General features: G+C 46.2%; 5 protein-coding genes across 5 annotated transcripts; all 5 read right to left on the bottom strand.

The window, feature by feature from the left end:
- Window positions 1–2,800: 2,800 nt before the first annotated feature.
- On the bottom strand, window positions 2,801–3,529 carry N7478_013332 (putative arsenate reductase (Arc2); the record flags this gene model as incomplete). Its single annotated transcript, XM_056929542.1, has 3 exons — window positions 2,801–2,982; window positions 3,246–3,321; window positions 3,347–3,529. The coding sequence occupies 3 exons, from the start codon at window positions 3,527–3,529 to the stop codon at window positions 2,801–2,803; spliced, it is 441 nt and encodes a 146-aa protein (XP_056772904.1).
- A 4,194-nt stretch (window positions 3,530–7,723) lies between these two features.
- Window positions 7,724–9,309, bottom strand: N7478_013331 (casein kinase I; the record flags this gene model as incomplete). The annotated part of the gene is made up of 5 exons (XM_056929541.1): window positions 7,724–8,313; window positions 8,379–8,784; window positions 8,840–8,988; window positions 9,054–9,123; window positions 9,181–9,309. The coding sequence occupies 5 exons, from the start codon at window positions 9,307–9,309 to the stop codon at window positions 7,724–7,726; spliced, it is 1,344 nt and encodes a 447-aa protein (XP_056772903.1).
- A 1,940-nt stretch (window positions 9,310–11,249) lies between these two features.
- On the bottom strand, window positions 11,250–12,924 carry rtt106 (putative negative regulator of DNA transposition (Rtt106); the record flags this gene model as incomplete). The annotated part of the gene is made up of 4 exons (XM_056929540.1): window positions 11,250–11,830; window positions 11,918–12,274; window positions 12,364–12,711; window positions 12,810–12,924. 4 exons carry the CDS (start codon window positions 12,922–12,924, stop codon window positions 11,250–11,252), a joined length of 1,401 nt encoding a protein of 466 aa, XP_056772902.1.
- A 424-nt stretch (window positions 12,925–13,348) lies between these two features.
- Window positions 13,349–14,399, bottom strand: N7478_013329 (mitochondrial 54S ribosomal protein uL24m; the record flags this gene model as incomplete). Its single annotated transcript, XM_056929539.1, has 2 exons — window positions 13,349–13,990; window positions 14,064–14,399. The coding sequence occupies 2 exons, from the start codon at window positions 14,397–14,399 to the stop codon at window positions 13,349–13,351; spliced, it is 978 nt and encodes a 325-aa protein (XP_056772901.1).
- Window positions 14,400–15,182: 783 nt separating this feature from the next.
- Window positions 15,183–16,106, bottom strand: N7478_013328 (alpha/beta hydrolase; the record flags this gene model as incomplete). The annotated part of the gene is made up of 1 exon (XM_056929538.1): window positions 15,183–16,106. The coding sequence occupies one exon, from the start codon at window positions 16,104–16,106 to the stop codon at window positions 15,183–15,185; it is 924 nt and encodes a 307-aa protein (XP_056772900.1).
- Between the last annotated feature and the right edge of the window lie 2,340 nt (window positions 16,107–18,446).

The raw sequence follows: 18,446 nt of genomic DNA, 5'->3' as shown, positions 1-18,446 counted from the left end.
CCATAGTGCCTCACACAGCCCATCTTCACCTGCGCTAACTCGGCAACCAGCAAATCGCCGCAATGTATGGGGTACCTTAGCCTAGCCAACCCAAGCAGCTAACGACATCTGGGATCTGGGCAAGGTGTCCTGATTTTGAGCTGAGCTGATACATCCTACGGGCTATACTCGGTACATGTGCTTCGTACCGTACTTGTGCACTGACTCCCTTTTCCTTCCTCCCCCTCTCCCCTTTATCCATCCTAGGTCTCGTGTGCAGTGGCTGTAGTGGCTGGTCTAGTAAGAAATACGGGGTATGCATGGCATGCACTCCATATGGAATCGGACTTTGTGGACGTGGGGGATTGGCAACCAGGCCCGTCGCCATGCCTATTTCTATCTAGGGTTAACCACCATGCAGTGTAGAGCCGAGGACGAGGAAGGATTGGATGCATTGCACAGGTTTAATTGACGCAGACGCGGGATTTGTTTATCATCGTGATTTCTACTGCTCTTTACTGCCTGGGTAGGTGTTTTTCCTTTGTTCTTCCTTTCCCACTAGTTACCGTTACACAAATGAGTTATTTTCCATGACTGGTTCCAGATTCATATCAAATAACGCGATCATCTTGATTTTGTACCGCGGAAATTTGTCCGCTCTTGATCGCTCTACATTATGTAGAAATTCAAAGTTTTTATGGAGCCCGCAGATCACGTATTACGATAATACGACAACAGTATTTCAAATGCTAATCTCTGTACATCGCAAGACCCTGCTACAAAAACGTCATTTCTCTATGAAAAAATAAAAAAATAAAAGAAAAAACCTCGAAAGAGTACCATGGTATCCCCAGATGACGTACATCGACATTGTCATGTACGGCAATGATTTTTCCCGATCGCAAAAAGCACACGATCGAGACTGAAGAATCAGTCTGCAGAGATCAACAAAAATAAATAAAATATAATTATAGTATAGTATAGTTTACGTAGTAGTCTATCAAAGAAAAGAAAGAAAAAAACAAAAAACAAGAAACAACAACGATCAACCCCCCACCACGGCACGATCAGAGAAACCCGAAAGTGTTCCAGACTTCCGCAAATCTTCCAACGCTCCACACAATTCAATCCCTTCCACACCTTTCGAACCCGCGTCCAAACTCACCATTCCCAAAGTAGAGCAGTCGATCAAACGAAGCACGGCAGAAGCCGCGAATGACCTCATTGCCCCACAAACAATCAGCCAAAATCTTGATTTTCGATGGGACTAGGCAGGCAGACCAACGAGAAAATTGAAAAAAAAAAAGAAAGTGGGGAGAAAACAAAACCTACAACGGGATGAAAAGGGAAATGAGAAGAAAAAAAATTTAAAATCGATGTCGATAGCGATATGCAGTATGTATGGATGGATGTGTGGATTTCGGTTTGGCCTCAATATCATCATGCTTCTGTTTCTGTTTCACGGCGGGATGGGAATGGGGATTTTCGAGGGTTTGTGGAGCCAATGGTTAAATACAGGGGATTACAGGGTTAGAGGAAGCGCTGAGCTATTTTGTTGATCTTGATCTCCTTTTTTTCTTTTTGACGGCGCTACTTGAAACAATGCAAAACCCTGCCTGAAATAGATTTGGCAGAGTACAGTATGATAAGCCAAAGAGATAGTAGAACGTTCTTACAGTCTACAGGCTGCAGAAAAGAAAAGGATCAATATGGCAGTACCTAATGGTTATCATTGATGTCTCTGTGCTGCAGGTCTAGGTAGTACTCCGTGTATATCAATATTCTGTACAACCTTCGCCTAAATGTATGCCAAGATAGATCAATTCCACTTATCTCCATACTAATTTATCATGGTCCAGAACTAGAATCAATAAACAAAGTAAAACTTGATTCAATTCACTCCCCAAAACCAGTTACACCACCCGTGTTCAATCGTCTCCGTCGACTGTACTAAATCTAAGTGGAGAAACGAGAAACTTTCTTGCATTCACCCACGGGTAAGACGAAGATCAGGGCGCTAGACTCTGTGTATTTTTTCTTCTTTCTTCTCAATCCGGAACCCTCTACGCCCACTGTGACATAGATGGGTTCTGTCTCAAAAGTAAACTTTACATATAGCAGTAACAGTAGCAGTGAACTTGAAGGTGATATCAGTCTTCACGCTAATCGAATTTAGTTCAAGTTCTAGTACTAGTTCCCACCCGTCGTTCCTTTTCATTCCTCATGTTTCAACGGCGGGTTCCTAGACTATGCGCCCTTTGCACGGTACCTACGCTAGCGCCAGGCGGGCCGGCGTAGTTTCTTATTCAAGAGATTGGACTCCGTCGTATGGATGTTGATTGAAGATGATCATTTTTTAGCCCGGAGGATCTCGCCCCCTTGTTTGATATAGCCGCTGGCATGATGCAGTTGTTTCATGTTAATGGGTTTGGGGGAATTTCCAGCATGACGATCTGATCCCGGGAGGATCTAGACCTTGTCAGTGGTGAAATTTATGCCCGATGTGGAGTCTACTCCAAATATATCTAGTTATCTTAGGCTGTTATGATGTTGATGCTTGTATTTTCAAGGATGTATTTTGATAGTATTTGACCAATCGACTCTGTTAGCGCCCATAATCTTGTCGAGTTTCAACATATGCAAGATATGTATGTACAGTAATTGATCATACCAATTGCCTAATTGGGCAGTATTAATGTCTGAACAATTAAGTAAGAGGTCAATTGATGACGAAATCTCTTATATCATAACCTTCAGCCCGAGCATACATCTCTAAGTAGGGCTGTTCCAGATAACACCCAAACTAAGGCGAATCCCGGAGCTAATTCTTTGCCCAAACACTGGCATCATACTCATCCATCCACTCGGTGTATTCTGTCCCGGATGCAGCCCACCCTTTGATTCCGCCTTCAAGCACTAGGCTTTGCAGGGTGGTATCATTTTGCCTCTCTAAGTAATCCGCAAACCACGCGGCTGCGCGAGGTCCGCGTCCTCCGCATGAGCCTAAACGAAGTTAAGAAAATTTCATGATGGAAGTATCTAGACCCAACTAAGACAAAAAGGGCTAGATAGATAGGTAGGTAGAAGCCACTAACCGCAATACCAGACTACCTGTTTGACATTGCCACTGCCACTGCCACTTGAAAGGAGAGAATGGAGAGTGGGTATGGAAGGGTACAGACTCTGTGCTGGGAGATTCAACGATCCACGAATAGTACCGCCCTGTATGACAAGGATGTGGTCAGCTAAAGTCGGAGTTAACTTACCAAAGACAAGCCACAGTGTATAGTCTCGGGAATATATCGGGTTTTCCGGAGTCTCACTGGCACTCGCAGCTGCCAGCTAGCCTATGGTATTTCGTACTTACCTCATGATCGGTTCGTCTCACGTCCACAAGTACAAAGTCTTTACCAGACTGTCTACCGTCCCGCAACCAATTCAAAACTTCCGCTCTTGAGACGGAAGGAACGGTAGATTTAGGATCAGGATATGCCGCATGCCAGGGTTGGACGGCTGCATCGGTGGTGGCATTTTTAGAAGGATCAGACATGGTGAGGCGAGGCGAGTCGTTCAATCAGGATTTAAGGATATAAACTAGCGATTTTATGGGGGAAATTGACCTGGGGTAATTCAGCGCCGCAGATTAGCTGTCAGTCGACACAGTCTGTACCTGGTGCACAGTTGTCGTTTTTTTTTTCTTTGTATACTTTTCTTTTGTTGCTATTAAGAGGTCGGTGCATCCGTGGATCGTGGTTGGTACTGGGGTCAGTGATGTGATTGGTTCAGAAGAAAAGGTCCCAAACATCCGTGCATCGAAAAGGTCACCTGGTCTACGTAGCGTCATATCGCTAGTAGCTTATTGGCTGGACATGGATAACCCGGTCGATTCTACGGGATTCTATGCTAGTAACCTATTTTTCTGGAGGGTTTACAAGTCTGCTTTCAGCTTAGTGCGTGCTGATGCTGTACCGGCCTGGTGGTTGAGGTTGTCTTGGGTCTTAAGGTAGCCATGGGAAGGAAGCATGGGAGCATGGACGTTGACAGGGATTATGACTTATGATTGACCCGAGCTGAAGACATGAACGGAAAACATTCTTTTTTGGGAGTCTATGGCGTCAAATGACTTACTAGTATCGTCTAGCAATTTTTTTTTGATCATTAAATAGTTTCAGTTATAGGTAGAATTGTCATAAGCCAGGTCTAGAGCTTCAATAGTGATACAGAGCGGTTCAATTATAGGTCAATCCAAGCTACATGTTCCGTTAGACAGTGACAACTTGAATGACGATGAGCTCTGCACAATGATGTTGTCCAATGGGGTTAATCTCAGCCTAACATCAACAGAGTACCATTTACAAGCGTTACAACCGTCCCTCTTTTTGAGTCTTGCATTCCGCATTCCGTCATGCCAGCTAGTCAGTCTATACATGAGAGACGGCACTTGCATTATGCTGCCTAGCGATGCTTCCTTATCAAGACCAATCACCTTGTCAATAGCATTTCAAGGGTCCCCCTATAGGTCCCATGGATTTTACTGCTACCCAAGCAACAGTATTATGCTTCAGCACAGTCCATCCTGCATAATGCATAACGGGAAGAACTTAGGTCTCGAACTTAGAAGCAGAAATTATACATGTTGATGTATGATGCAGGAAGGGAAGGGAGACTCTCGGACCCCATCGTATTCACGAAAGTTTTCAATTAACCAGCGATCCTCATATGCGGATCGACATCCGTTTAATACCCCATACTACCGAGTATATGGTCATCCAGTGATATACAAGCTCAAGATCCGAGCAAGGTCTCCCCAGGTCCTGTCCCGTCCCCTGAAAAAAAATGCCGACGAAGGGCAACTTAGTTACTTACTGTAGTACCTACAAGGGAGCATCCCCAGGATACATGAATAATGAATAATGAATGCCGTATCCTCGATGCATCAAGTACCTACTCATCAGTATGCAGTACAGTAAGCCACACTCGAAAATGGCCAAAGCCCACGCACCAAATTCTCACCTAAATCAAGTCGATCTCCCCAGTTCTGCAGAACTTCCGACCCACCCTGCCCCAGACAAACCGACATGACACACGACACGACGATCATCAAATAGGTACAGTAGTCAACCCACATATGCATAGCTACGTTTACGTCTATATACGTACTTAGTACATAAGTTTTAAAATGCAACTCCCAAAAAAAGAAACCAAAAACTTTCTCGGATTACCCAAAGCCATATGGGAACACGCAACGCCAAGAAAATCACCAACGCGAAATGCGGGGGCAGGAAGAGCTGAGTGGTCAACTCACCAAAGTCAATCACGAATCATGCAACTGGGGCAGCACCACAGCCGAGGAGGAAGGATTAGCTTGGATCCGGTCTCAAGGCTGAGAGCCTAGTGACTAAGAGGATGGAGGGGGAGGGGATAGGATTAACCAACGAGATCATGGTACTGTACATGGATTCGAATCGTGCCGGATTAGGATGATGTATCCTGATCCCTGCTTACGCTCAGATTCCTGTACATTACATATCTTTCTGTGTGGTTTATTCCTGTTTGGGATGGACTTTGTGTTTGTTCTGTACCGGGGGGGTTGCAGTATTGAGTTTTACGGTGGCTGTTGTACACTGGTATTATGTAGGTGGTGTAGATCGTTGTGGAGGTTATTTAGGTTTCTATAATGAAATTACTATTTATGCTTCTTCTCCTACTGAGTGGCGATTGGTATATCGTGATGATTATTTGAATATTGTGGTGACTCAGGTATGTTTCATGATGCCCGGAAGCTTTACTTGTGTACCCTAAATCATACTACAGAAGCTAAGCCGGGTGGCGTGGAATATTTTCTGAGTCCAGAGCTTCTTTTCTTGGTGACCTGCGCTTGGAGTGGAAGTCAATGGGTATGTATCTTCTTCTGCATGCTATGATGTAGGGATTGGTGTTGTCTGGAAGCATGATGACGATCATGAGAAATGAGCAATTGATTGACCCTACTCTGAATGACCGTTTAATATCATCGATTGGTCGCCACTTGATTCAAATGACATGTACACTAGAAGCTAGGTGGTCTAGAATGGCTCCTGGAGCTAAGACTCGTCTTAGTGCTAACTGTATATGTGATTGATGTCGTTGAAAAGCGGGAACTTGCAGAGACATGTGGGCGGAGATGCATGCTATCACCCTTCACGTATATGAAAATGATATCATAGCCGCAAAAAGGAGAAAGACATTTCCAGCCAATTGATTCTCTTTCATTGAGACCCGTGGACATCCATGTCTCGTAGTTGAGCTAGGTAGGCAAGACTATGGGCAAGTTAAACCGAGAGACATATCTACGAACTTAGGGGAATATCGAAATGTCAGCCTCGTGCAATTGATTGAAATACTTACTATTCCTATCCCAAAGCCCTTGAGTATCTATGACCTACATATATTTGAGAACCATCTGCAGATAAGCACGTAAATTTATTAGTGGCCCACTTCAAAAAGCAGGTATTATGTACGGCTCAGACGCGTGTACTGTATAAGCTCCCGGCCGAGGCATTAGAGAACCAAAAGAGAAGAGCGGGAGAAGAACAAGGAAGAACAATGCTATCTTATGCCAAAAAAAAAGAAAGAAACTACCGGAAACAAGACAAGGACGAAAAAGGATTCGCTTCTGAAACGGAGCAAGAGACAAAACAAGGCACAATTATAGACATGGGCAATAGATTCGACAAGGGGGGTGGATGTAAAACAATCGGACACAAGAGGGGATAAGGGAATCGGAGGACCAAAATGAATATATGCATGCGTCCTTCCGGCAAGTTAAGCAAAGCGGGCTCCTGTCGCCACGCAAATTCATAAGCCGAGACGAAAAGGGCGAGGACGAGATGGAGGTTGTGCACAGCAGTCCAGCGGAGAGGAGCCCGAGAAGAAGAGGAGAAATGCCAAGGGTCATCTTGCTTTAGTGGCCGGGCAAGCTGAAAGCCAAAGCTGTCACGAAGTATCCATGGAGGCAAAACACTGGGTCTGTGTTCGGCAGTCTGTACGTGTCGTTCTCGACGTAACAGGGAATTGAATTTGCCAGATATAGAGAGAAGGGGGCCATCTGGTAGAAAGTCGTTTTCTAAACACAAGCGAAGTGCAGAAAGTCACAAGATCCCAGGTCTATAACGATTCCCAAAGTGACAGACCGCAGATAAGCAAGGAAGTCGATTGAAAGTCAACCTCTCAGCCCGCTCAACAATTGCAATGAGGTTCTGGTATTAGACGGTGAAGGTCGAATATAGGGTGTATGCAAATTGAACAACATAAGGCAAGGAAAAAATCTCAAAAGTTCGCCGTTCCCAGCCGTAGCACCATGAAAAAGAAAAGGGAAAAAAGGAAATGATCGAGACGTAGACATCAATGAAAAGGAGGCCGTTTTACCCACAGGGTAAATATAGGCTGAAGCATCGAATGAGAAGTATTGGAAGAGTGTCAAGAGAGAACCATAGTGCATATAATCGGCATCCACTTGTATGAAACGAAGTGTGACCAGATATAAACACAGAATGATCAAGACAAAAGAAACCAAACAAATGGACGTATACCGATTTGTTCTTTTTTTATTTTCGGCGACTGTATTCGAATGCTGTAGCCAGATGGAGCAGATGAAAAAAAGGCCGAGTTCAATCCCAAACGTGCAGCAGCATCATTTAATTGAGCTCAGCCTGGATCTCGAAAATGAGCGAGCTGAACGGAGCTGGATTGGATCAAGGCCAGATCACCTACCGCAACAGAGAGCCTTCATGACTTTTTGGACGAAAGTAGGCTGCGGGTCATTGTTTCCTTGAGCGCCACCAAGTTGTTGACTGCTCAAGCCAGGATTTCCGGGGCTTCCCATACGGCCTGGGAGATGAGCATTAGAGTTCTGGAACTGAGCTGTTGTCGACCCGGCTGGAGTCCCCGTCTCGATGCCCGCGCTCTGGCGTTTCTGTGAGGGCATTCCACCTCCGCCGCTTGGACGCTCGCCGCGGGTCTTCCCAGCTCCGGGTTTCGCTGGAGAGGGTGGCGGAGGCTGCGCGGCGTTTAAACGGTCGGCGGTGACACCAGGTCGTTGGCTGTGGCGCATCTGGTTCGAATGGAGATCGCGGCCGGAAGAACCTTGCTGCTGGTTGTGGAGATGAGGTTGTGTCGAATATGACTTGTAGTCCCATCCGCGTCCATTGTTCAGCTTCATCCAATCGTATTCGCCATCCTCCACCTCACCGGCGTTCTTCAGAGCCTGGCTCAAAATATCGCGAAGATAGTCGTAGTCAGGTGTGTCCTCAAATCCAAGGTTGCGCACGTAACTCAAGTACTTGTTGAATTCTTCTGAGACGCCAAGTTAGTTTTTCTGTCGATTTTACCCCAGACAAAGTGCACTGGTGTCAACGTACCTGGATATCCATCGCAGAGATCCTTAATCGCGGTTGTCTGCTTCTTCTCGCCAATCTTCTCGTACTTCTGCTTGTTGGTGGCAGCCTTCAATCCCTGCCAGGGAAGGCCTCCTCTCAAGAAGTACATGAAGACATGTCCCAAAGCTTCCAGGTCGTCACGTCGAGACTGCTCACGGCCCAAATGCGTGTTGATAGACATATAACGAGCAGTACCGGACAAAGACTTTCGCTCACGGTATGGGATGTGCTGCTTGGTCTTGGGGTCACGGTATTGCTTGGCCATACCGAAGTCGACCACGTGAATTACGTTGGCAGACTTGGTTGATGGACGGCCGATGAGGAAGTTATCGGGCTTGATATCACGATAAATGAGGTTCTTTTCGTGAATGGTTTGTACTCGCGACAGCTAAAAGTCATTAGGGGCAGGTTCTGATAGCTAATAGTTTGTTTTCAAGACGTACCATCTGCTTAGCGACCATCACTACAGTCTTGGTGGAGAATCTGCGGTTGCAGTGATCGAAGAGATCCTCCAGACTAGGACCAAGGAGATCGATCACAAGGATGTTGTGCAGACCCTCTTGGCCAAAGTAGTATACGTTCGGAATTCCGGCTGTAAGAACAAGGGTTAGTCCAAACCATAGAAATAGAATATAACAGCCTCGCTTCAAGACTTACGACATCCGACCAGAATTTTATAGGTTCGGTACTCATCACGCAACTGAGGAGCATCACTCTTTCGGGGTTCCTGTTGCGGTCAGTTCAGCTGTCTTTCTGGTGACATTTAATCCTTGGTAAGACGCACGAATTTGATAGCCACTTGTTGGTTGTTGAGAAGGTTGGTACCCTCGAAAATAACTCCGAAGGATCCCTCTCCAATCTTCTTGCCGACACGATAGTGGACACCCACTACGTTTGAGGATGACGACGCCATGGCGGTTAAGTGTAAAGATCGCGGTCAACGAAACTTTCGATCACAAGGGGGTGATCACAGGGGAGGCGAGCGGCACGTGACGAGACGGTCTGGACTGCAGTCAGTATACCTATCAAACGCAACATATAGACAGAAGCACCCGATGGGGGCCTACTGAATGAACATACCCTGCCAAAATACCTGCTCGTCAATCGAAACAATCTCGGACGTCTCAATGGATAGACAGCTCGGTCAATGGCACCGATTCGCGGAGGATCCTATTGCCGAGGCAGGTCGATTGAGGTCTCGAGGAGTAGTGCGAAGGTTGTTGGTAGCTTTGCAGAAGTGAAAAGCATAGAATTGGGCGAGCTGGCACCGGAATTGGAGAAACCTGGTAGGTCTTGGAGATTTAGACGGGGCAACGGCGAACTGGGGGCGAATCCCAGGCTAAGCGCAGATACGGAACGGTGGCGAAACTCGAAAGGGGCACAACGCTGAGCAAAAAAAGACAAAGCGAGCCAAGAACGAGCACGCTGGGTACTCGAGATCGAGTACGAGCCGCACTGGTTAGAAGAGTTGGGGTACAGGAGAGGAGGGAGGGTTTTGTGGATGAGGAGGAAGAGAAGAGAGGGAGAAGTTGAGAGAAAGGGAGCGGAGGGTATTGCCCGTGTATTTGATACAGGAAACGGCGAAAAGTTCGAGCTGCCGCGGCTAGAATTTGGTAAGATTAGCGGTCACTCGGTGGTAAATTACGGTACAGCCGTGACCGCCAATCTCGCGGTGTTCAGGCGTTGGGGGGAGGAGCTACTCCTCTTCGTTCCCGAACACACTAAATCTACTAGCGAGACTCTATCAGAGTACAACACTTCCAAACCCAGAAGAATTGGGTGGGGTGGGATCTTCCCTCTGAATTTTCTCTCATTGAAAAGCGGAAAACTTGTTTTCTAGTCATTGCTTCGCTAGGCTATGTGGGAAACAACGATTTGACCCGACTTCGAGTTTAGTTGCCTCACATAGGGCTCGTGAAACGCTCAAGAGCAAGAATTAAGTACCCAATGCTTCCCGGCCGATTGCTGGTCCTGCCCTGCATCCCAGATCCTGCAGGCACCCACTGGGACACCGGAAGAAGGTTTACAAAGAATTAAGCCTCTGGGGAGTAACAAAAACCCTACGATATATCGGGTGCTAACGGGGGAAAGAAGAAACTAGAGAAACTACTCCATACTGTAGAGAGATCCATTTTCTGGGATTTGCTGGGATTACCTAGGTCCACGGACATCATTGGAAGCTAGCGTCAATCAAGACATACAAGTTAATTTCCTGATATTTTTTCTTTTTTTCTCTCTCTTTTTTTCCTGTGCTTTTTCCCGCATATTTAGTCTGTTCTCCCTTTACCGCTCTCAGGGGGATCGGGTTGTCTGGACTCGGTCTGGAATGCGCTTAATCAAGCGGTAAGATTGCGGTCTTGGCATGGAGGCTTCATCGCTTCCAAGTTGTGGGAGTCTACATTCAATGCTGCATTATTAATTGAATTAATTCATGTATAGACAAGGTAGATCTACTATAGACAAATCTCTCACCACATAAGCAGACTGTGCCTTATTTGAAATAAATACAAATACTGGACCCGCCAAGCCAATAAATGTACTCTGTAATGCATCTCAATTGACACCTGCAATAGTACGGAGTACATTCGCATTTGACACGTCTGCGACCCACAAGGCCGATCGTTCAGTCCTAGTAGGTCGCGATAATGCACATACGATGTGGAAGCTCGTAGTGAAGGAACAGAGCAATACTTAAATTTATTCCGTCCTGTGTATGGGCCAGGATTCCAGCTCCCCCTGGGAATTCGAGAGAGTAATAAAACAACAAACATATATGTGCCCTCCACAAATACACTAACCAAGCCAAAGTCCCAAGAAGTGCTCAATAATGCTACCAGATCGTCATTAGGAATGCTACTCATTACCGGCCCCCCGTTTGATGAGATCCTCATCGCCATCCGCATCTTGATCGGCGTCTTCCTCCTCGTCCTCTTCATCTTCGTCATCGTCGTCGTCGGAATCTTCATCGCTACTCGCGCCGCTTCCTCCGCTGTCATCCCCGCTACCAGGGTCGTAGTCTTCCTCATCCTCTGAGTCTTCCTCCTGATCTAGGAGCTCACGTTGGGCTTTTTGTAATTCACTCTCTTCGTCTTCAGCACCAGCATTGGCCGCGGCCGCAGCAGCTGGATCCTGATTCTTGCCGCCATTGACATTATATACCTTAGCGCGTCGGGCATCAGCCAGACTTGCGTCCTGCAAGCCGTGCCGTTTAATATAGGTATCAATCCCATCAAAATCAGCCTGGTCAATCATGGAAAATTCGAGTTCCATCTGATCTTCTTCAGACCCGTTCTGTGGCCGGGCTAGAACATTGAGGTTAAATGTTCGCTGAAGGACAGAGGTATAAGAGATCGATTCAATCGTATCGAATGAAAAGAATAGCAAGGGCTTCTTGAAGGCAAACAAGATTCCAGTAGATAGTAAGAAAAGATATCCTAATAAGGTACTGTTTAGTTCAAATAAAACCATTAAAGAAGACGACGTTCAACCATCTCAGTCAGAACGTTCGAGAGTGTACATACCTTCTTTGCTACCTCTGAATGCCTTGACATGGAAAGCCTTCTCGCCCTTTCGGTGGGCCTCTGGCGTAGCGCTCACAAATTGCCTCTCATCGGGCTTCACCACATTTGTGTTTGGCAGATAGTCATTTAGAATCTTACGAATGAAACCTTCCGCAGTCTCCCCCTCATTATGTCCGACTTGTTGTCCTGATCCAGAGAACGCAGCTTTAGCAGGACCATCGGCCACTGTGAAAACCATACAATCAGAGGCAGTCATGCCCTCCGGTGGCGGTGTGATTCCATCAGCAAACTCAGGAATAATGCAAAAGTTGAATTGTTTCTGCGTTTTCTCCGGCACGGGGAGACACAAAGCGTGACCTAGATAGCAAACAAGGACAACAGATTAGTATTCATGCTTCAAGAAACAACAATTCAAAACATATAGATCCATTCCATAGAAAACTCACGAATTCGGTCCATAGGCACTCCAAATTCAATCTCCTTTGTAGCCTGATTCCTTGCACGAAGATAACCGCCCCCGGCGGTTACCTCAAGCATGAGCTTTTTGCGCAGCGGTATGGCGAAAGAAACATCTTGCACATAGAATTGAAGCGGGGCGTTAGGGTCTTTCATATCGACAGACACTTGCGCCGGCACCAACGGCTGTCCATTTTCAACTTTGCGCTTCTTTGCCGCTGGTCCATCGCTGGGCGGCTGCACGAACGGGAGGGATGATGTATTGGCGGTCCTGGCCAGCAGGGAAGAGGTATGTCGAGCAAGATCTTCAAACAAAGGTGTATGGTGCGGTGTATTTCCTATATGAATCGTATCGATGGAGGGTCAGTTTTCGTGGTCGAATAGGGAGTATTGTCATAAACATCTGGTGGGCGTAGGTGCGCCGCTGGCTACGCACCGATCGCCTCGTAGACTCGTTTCTTTAAAGATGGTTCGGTCGCAAAGGCCTCTTCGATGGCGGTTATAGGGGCGCTGGCTGGAGCACCAGCAGAATTAATTGCCGCGAATGCCATATTCTATACAGCTGCCCAGTGGTTGGAGCTGTGCTAAAAACAAAAAAGCAGGAAAGCCCGGGAAGAAGTTGGAGCAAGAATAATTATCCCAGGGCGCGGAACTCTCGATCTCCCTCCCTGTCGCGGCCCGGGTATCGTCATCTGAGCAATGAAAAAACTAAAATCACATACATAGTAATATAAATTTCGCTTCTCTGGTATGAAACATGTATATTATAATGAATTTAATGCTCCATATTATAAACAATGATTATTTAATGGGGGGAATTAACATATTTGAGGAAATAAAAGGTGAATAGTGGCTGCACTGAAGGATATACATACAGACACAAAGTTCCATGCTAGAATACATTTAGGTTTATACAAATCGCTATCTTAAAAACAAAGACAAGCCCACAGGTCATCAAGCTATCCTTGACATCCCTCAAGCGGACGATTGATCCTGGGGAGGGTTGATTGTCTTGAAGTACTTCTTGATGAAGGTCCGTGTCTCCTTATCCATCAGGACGTTTCCGTTCTTATCCAACTTGGCCTTCTTGGCCTCGGAATTGCTAGTAGCACTAAGCTGTCTAGCCTCTCCCTTAGGAGTCAATAGAGATTGACTCTTCAAATACTCTTGTCGGTATTCCTCCATGACCATCTTCTTCACATAGTCGGCGTCGTGACGTGTACGGAACCTGGAGTACTTGTTGCGCAGTTCATCAATGACTGTAGATGGAAAAGGTGGGTTATCCAAAGAGGGAACCCAAGATACGTCTGAAACTTCATTTCCTCTTGTGTCGTATTCGCCAACTTCGAAACCGGGTTCGGGCTCGGCAGGCCATGGGATTTCAATGTCCAATCCGGAGACATAGCGAGAGAATCGTGGGAGTTTGCTGCCAGCGGCTCGTTCGAGGAACGGTGCACCAGCGTAGGCGTGCTGTACGATGTGATCTTTTGTTGTGTTGGTCAAATCGAGGGCAATAACATGTCGGATATGATCCATAGGGACTGGCATGGGCTGAACGATGGTGTCGGTCTGAATGCCCATGGTAATTTTGGCGAACTCAGGAACTGCAACGTCGGCCTGAAAGAGAGACATGGAATTAGTGAACCCGTCCGGGGAAGATTAGAGTGGACCGTTGAGGTCTGCAACATACCACATTGACGTCTTTAATAATAACAGTCTCACTATCAACATTGATCTGAGTGATCTCGTTGATCTTTCCCTTGTCCCGACCGCGAACGACACACACTCGGTCTCCTTCAGCGAATAGAATCTCCTTTCGACGCAGATGTTGAGGGAGAGCTGGGGGGTGCATCAGAGCAACGTCCACCGCACCGAATGCGGTAGCATTAGGTCCAACATGACGCATTGGTGCTAATTCTCCCTTTTCCCAGTCTTCCCAGCGGGCCTTCCGGGCTTCCTTGAGGTTGGTGATTAGGGACTTGTTGTAGTCCTGCTTCGTTTTCAGAACCTGTTGACGATCGACCATTTTTGTGGCTTGTTTGTGTCTGTAAATTTTCTTTTGCCCTTGCTTGCGGGCCGTCGCGGCCCTTTGAATGACTTTTTGCATTTTGGCGATTTGGTTGTCCAGCAATGGCTGAACTGTGCTGCTCGTCAACACTGGACTTCAAATGCGCGGACGGAAAATTGCGGCCGAATTTCATGACACGTGATCATCGCTCGACCTCTGCTTAGGTAATGCGGCTTGAAGTCATGAACTAAATAACCTTGAAATAGTAATTGGGTTTTTATTTTCACTATTATTCATGTTGTATCTCTACTTCCTTGCCTCGATGGTAAAGTATTTCGGTTTACTCATTGATTCTGAATTATTGCTCGAGATGGATGGATCTGCGATCCAAGCTGATCTCGGCTGAATGTATCTATAGCTCTCAAATATATAACTTGAACCTTGGAATTTGCTACTAGTAATAGGTAGAACTTCAAGTTCAAGGTAGTAATAGAAATAAATTGTTCTGATCTAGCTAATATCTTCATAAGAGTAACGAAATGAAATTTGATAAATGCAATCCAGTCAGCGGAATGCGAAAATGACGTCCTGCGTCCAGGTAACGTAAATGGGGAAGTCCAAGTCCCGCTGGGACCTCCACACAAGTAAATCAATCACCACTGTGAGAATGTAGAAGCGCATTGAAAGAAAAGTAACCAAGTCACAAAGTGCCAGAAACAAAACAACTTGAACGTGCTCAACGCAAATTTGTGTTCGTAAAAATCGTCAAATCGTTCCGTGGAAAGTATGTCAAGACGCTGATCAAGCAATTGACAACAAATCACACAAAATTTCTTCAGCATGCATATTGATCGTATAGTGCGTATCTCCTTCATATATCTTCAATTCTGAACTTGGGAGATGTTCATTAAGATAGTGCCCCATGAACAAAGGTACATTCTTATCCTCTGTACCATTCCATAGGACAATGTTCTGGTCTTGGATATCCTCTAGCTCGAATCCCCAGTCTGACGATAACATGGCTTTCTCGATAATGTAAGTCTCGAAACCTTGTGAGAAGGTCTGCTGGACAGATATAGGAAAAATAGGAGCAATTTCGGGGCTCCCACAGAGAAATTCCTGATCAGCAAGTGGTATGTTCTTCATGAACGTGTCTATCATCTTGTCTTGGTCTTTACCCTCTTCGAAGTCGATGAATCCCTGGTGCACAAAGCGTTGAGCCAACCGGGGCATGTAGTATGAGAAGTTGTAGATCATACGCTGAGACCATGTCTTTCCAGCAATGGCAGATTCATAAGGCCCCATGCCTGCCAGAATCCCAACGCCGAGTAGCTCTGATTTTGGCAAAGCGTGAGCACATGCAAGAGCATAGGGACCTCCAGCAGAATATCCAATAATGTAGTATTGACTTATGCCGAGTAGTTTCGCCATTTCACTTAAGTCGGCAGGCCAGTCAAGGACCTTGCGATTGTATTTTTGTGTGGAAACGCCGAAACCTGGACGGTCGACTGCGATGATGCGTACGTTCATGTCGTATGCGGCTTCGTCGAACCACGCGGCATGGAGCCTGGAGCCAGGACGTCCATGAAGAAAGAAAAGGGGGATTGCGTCTTCATCGAAGGAGCCAAACTCTGCGTAGCCGAGACTACGGCCATCTGAGAGTGTGACAGTTTGCTCGAGTTCGGCTTGTCGTGACGGGTCTTGGAGGATGCAGATACCAGGCATGGTTGTTGATAGGCCGGGAGGGTGTGTGGACGAGGTTTTTAGGTACTAGTAGAGCTAGACAAAAGAGTGATGATTTTGAGTAAATGAATAGATTAGAAGCTCGAAGGGCTAATGAATGTGATTTGTAGATGGATATTTCACGTGAAAATAAGCATTGAAGCAAGGGGAAAAGAGGAAATATATATACTTGGCACTGCCTAGTATATCATGATGGATGTACATGCTGATGTACATACTTATGTACATACTGATGAACTACCTATAGTAGTAGTAGTAGCATAGAGGGATACGCGTTGATAAACATTTGAAACAAATGCCAAGCAGTAGATCTTCGTGTTTCGAGTTATGCTGCACAATTGCCTCTTAGGCCCGCGGTGAGGTTACTGCGCAGATAATTATCTTCATACCATTTACCGTAGAAGGTGTGGGGCGGAAAATGCGTAATGTACAACCACCTTGGAGGCCTCGCAGGATGATGGCAAACTATACGAGCGGAGTTTCTGGCCCGGGCGCAAACGAGAGGCAATTTTACGGCTCCACGTCGGGAGTTGACTTCACTCTTGGAGAGATAGAGAGTTTATCATTATCCATCGTCAGCACTTTTTTCTTGGCTTACGGTCAGCACTTTCTCTTAAGGGCACTGGGCCCATATTCCATACCGGCGTGGGCATTTGATAGGCATACAACGAACACACCGTAGTTCGAGTTAACTCGAGTTAACTCGGCCAGCTGTTGCATATCGACGCCCGGGGCAACTGTTAGATGAATTAATTTTGACAACAAAAGGATTAGGTTGTTTCCTTAATGGGACAAAACCGATCCAGCTGCATGCTTTATCTGAGTCTATCATATGATCTGGACAAGAACATAGCCCCATGCTTCCCAGGTTGGGCTGGCGTTCTTCACACAAGTAGCGTGTTGCAGCATAGTACAACAACTTGAAACTAGATACAGGTGATATGCAAGTGGCAAGCATGCAGGGTTTCGCCCGATTTGGTGCCTCAGGATCATTCCTTGTCCAATATGGACCAAAGGATGGATCGAGATAGATGAAGAGGCCAAAAAAAAAAGTGAAAGGAATACATAAACACCTATCTACATGTTGTAATGAGTAGCTCGTTCTCAATGAAAAATTGAAGATGGAGGGAAAAAATGGCCGTCGGCTTTCAGTGGTGGTGCGGGTCCTGAAGGCAATGTTGCTATATCAGGTACGGAATGCTCATCACCAATACTTTCTTCGTATGTGCCGGGAGCTTCGGTGGGCTGAGTGGGGAAAGCGGCACTAATAAGAAGCATTTCATCTCCGGGGGGCTTCGTTTCAAGGGGTAACGGAGATAGATAGGGTTGGAAGCCGGTACGAAGTACGGGGTCAATCATGTACATGTACATCTCCTTCCCAAAAGATAAATTGGGGAACACTACTTTTTTTTTTCTTTTCTTTCTCCCTATGATATCACATCCTGAGAATGTCCTTCCATATTGAGTGCCTGGTGTCCTTGCCCACAGCCACGGTGGCTGTGTTATCGGAACGGACCAGTTGGTCAATTTTAATGTGGATCAGTGACGCGGATGCTGGGCTCGGCTCAGCCACACATGAGCTCCAGCGCTCCAGTGCGGATGCCTAGGGCTGCTAGCGTAATACTAGCAATGCCTCCTCTCTCCCCTTTTTCATTGTGACCCAAAGAAATCCACGGAGAGCGGAAGTGAGAACAGCCATAGGAATCATAGATGAGACATTCACGTCCAAGCCCTGGAGGATATTGTCACAGCCCCCTGTACCTTATATTCTCTCAATACAAGCAAGAAGCAGAAAGAGATCAGTCGGACTTTGGAGATTCTGCTATTGATGTATAATTTGAATAGCGTGATAGCGTGATTCTAGTTCCGAACCGAGTCATTGTGATTTTGTACATCCACGGGGGATGAAGTGGTGCATTTCTGGTACTTCCTGTTGGCGTTGGTAGTTTAGGGGGAAGAAAACAAAGGCCAGACAATAATAATTTCCTTAGCCCAAGGAGACTGAGAAAAAAACAACAACGTAATTACAATACACCGCTGGGAACTGGCCAGGTGCAAGCCTCAACCACAGTAATCTTGAGGAATCATGACCTGGACAGGCGGCATCATAACAAATACCGATACACTGATACACCACCAATACAGCCACCGCCCGGGCAAGTCTGGCCTTCTATCTTCCTCCACCTCCAAGTCATCAAATATTCTCCTCCTCCATCCCATATCTTCTTTTCACCATCCCCTTATAACCTGCTGCGACGTGGGTTCTTTCTTGTTCACCTTTGAAACTCACTTTCTATTCTTTGAATTTTCACAGTATGACCA

Source organism: Penicillium angulare, assembly GCF_028827245.1.
Source record: "Penicillium angulare strain IBT 27051 chromosome Unknown utg000012l_segment0_segment0, whole genome shotgun sequence".
Lineage (NCBI taxonomy): Eukaryota > Fungi > Ascomycota > Eurotiomycetes > Eurotiales > Aspergillaceae > Penicillium > Penicillium angulare.
The sequence above is the reverse complement of the archived record's forward strand: the minus strand, read 5'-3'. Positions and strand labels throughout refer to the sequence as shown.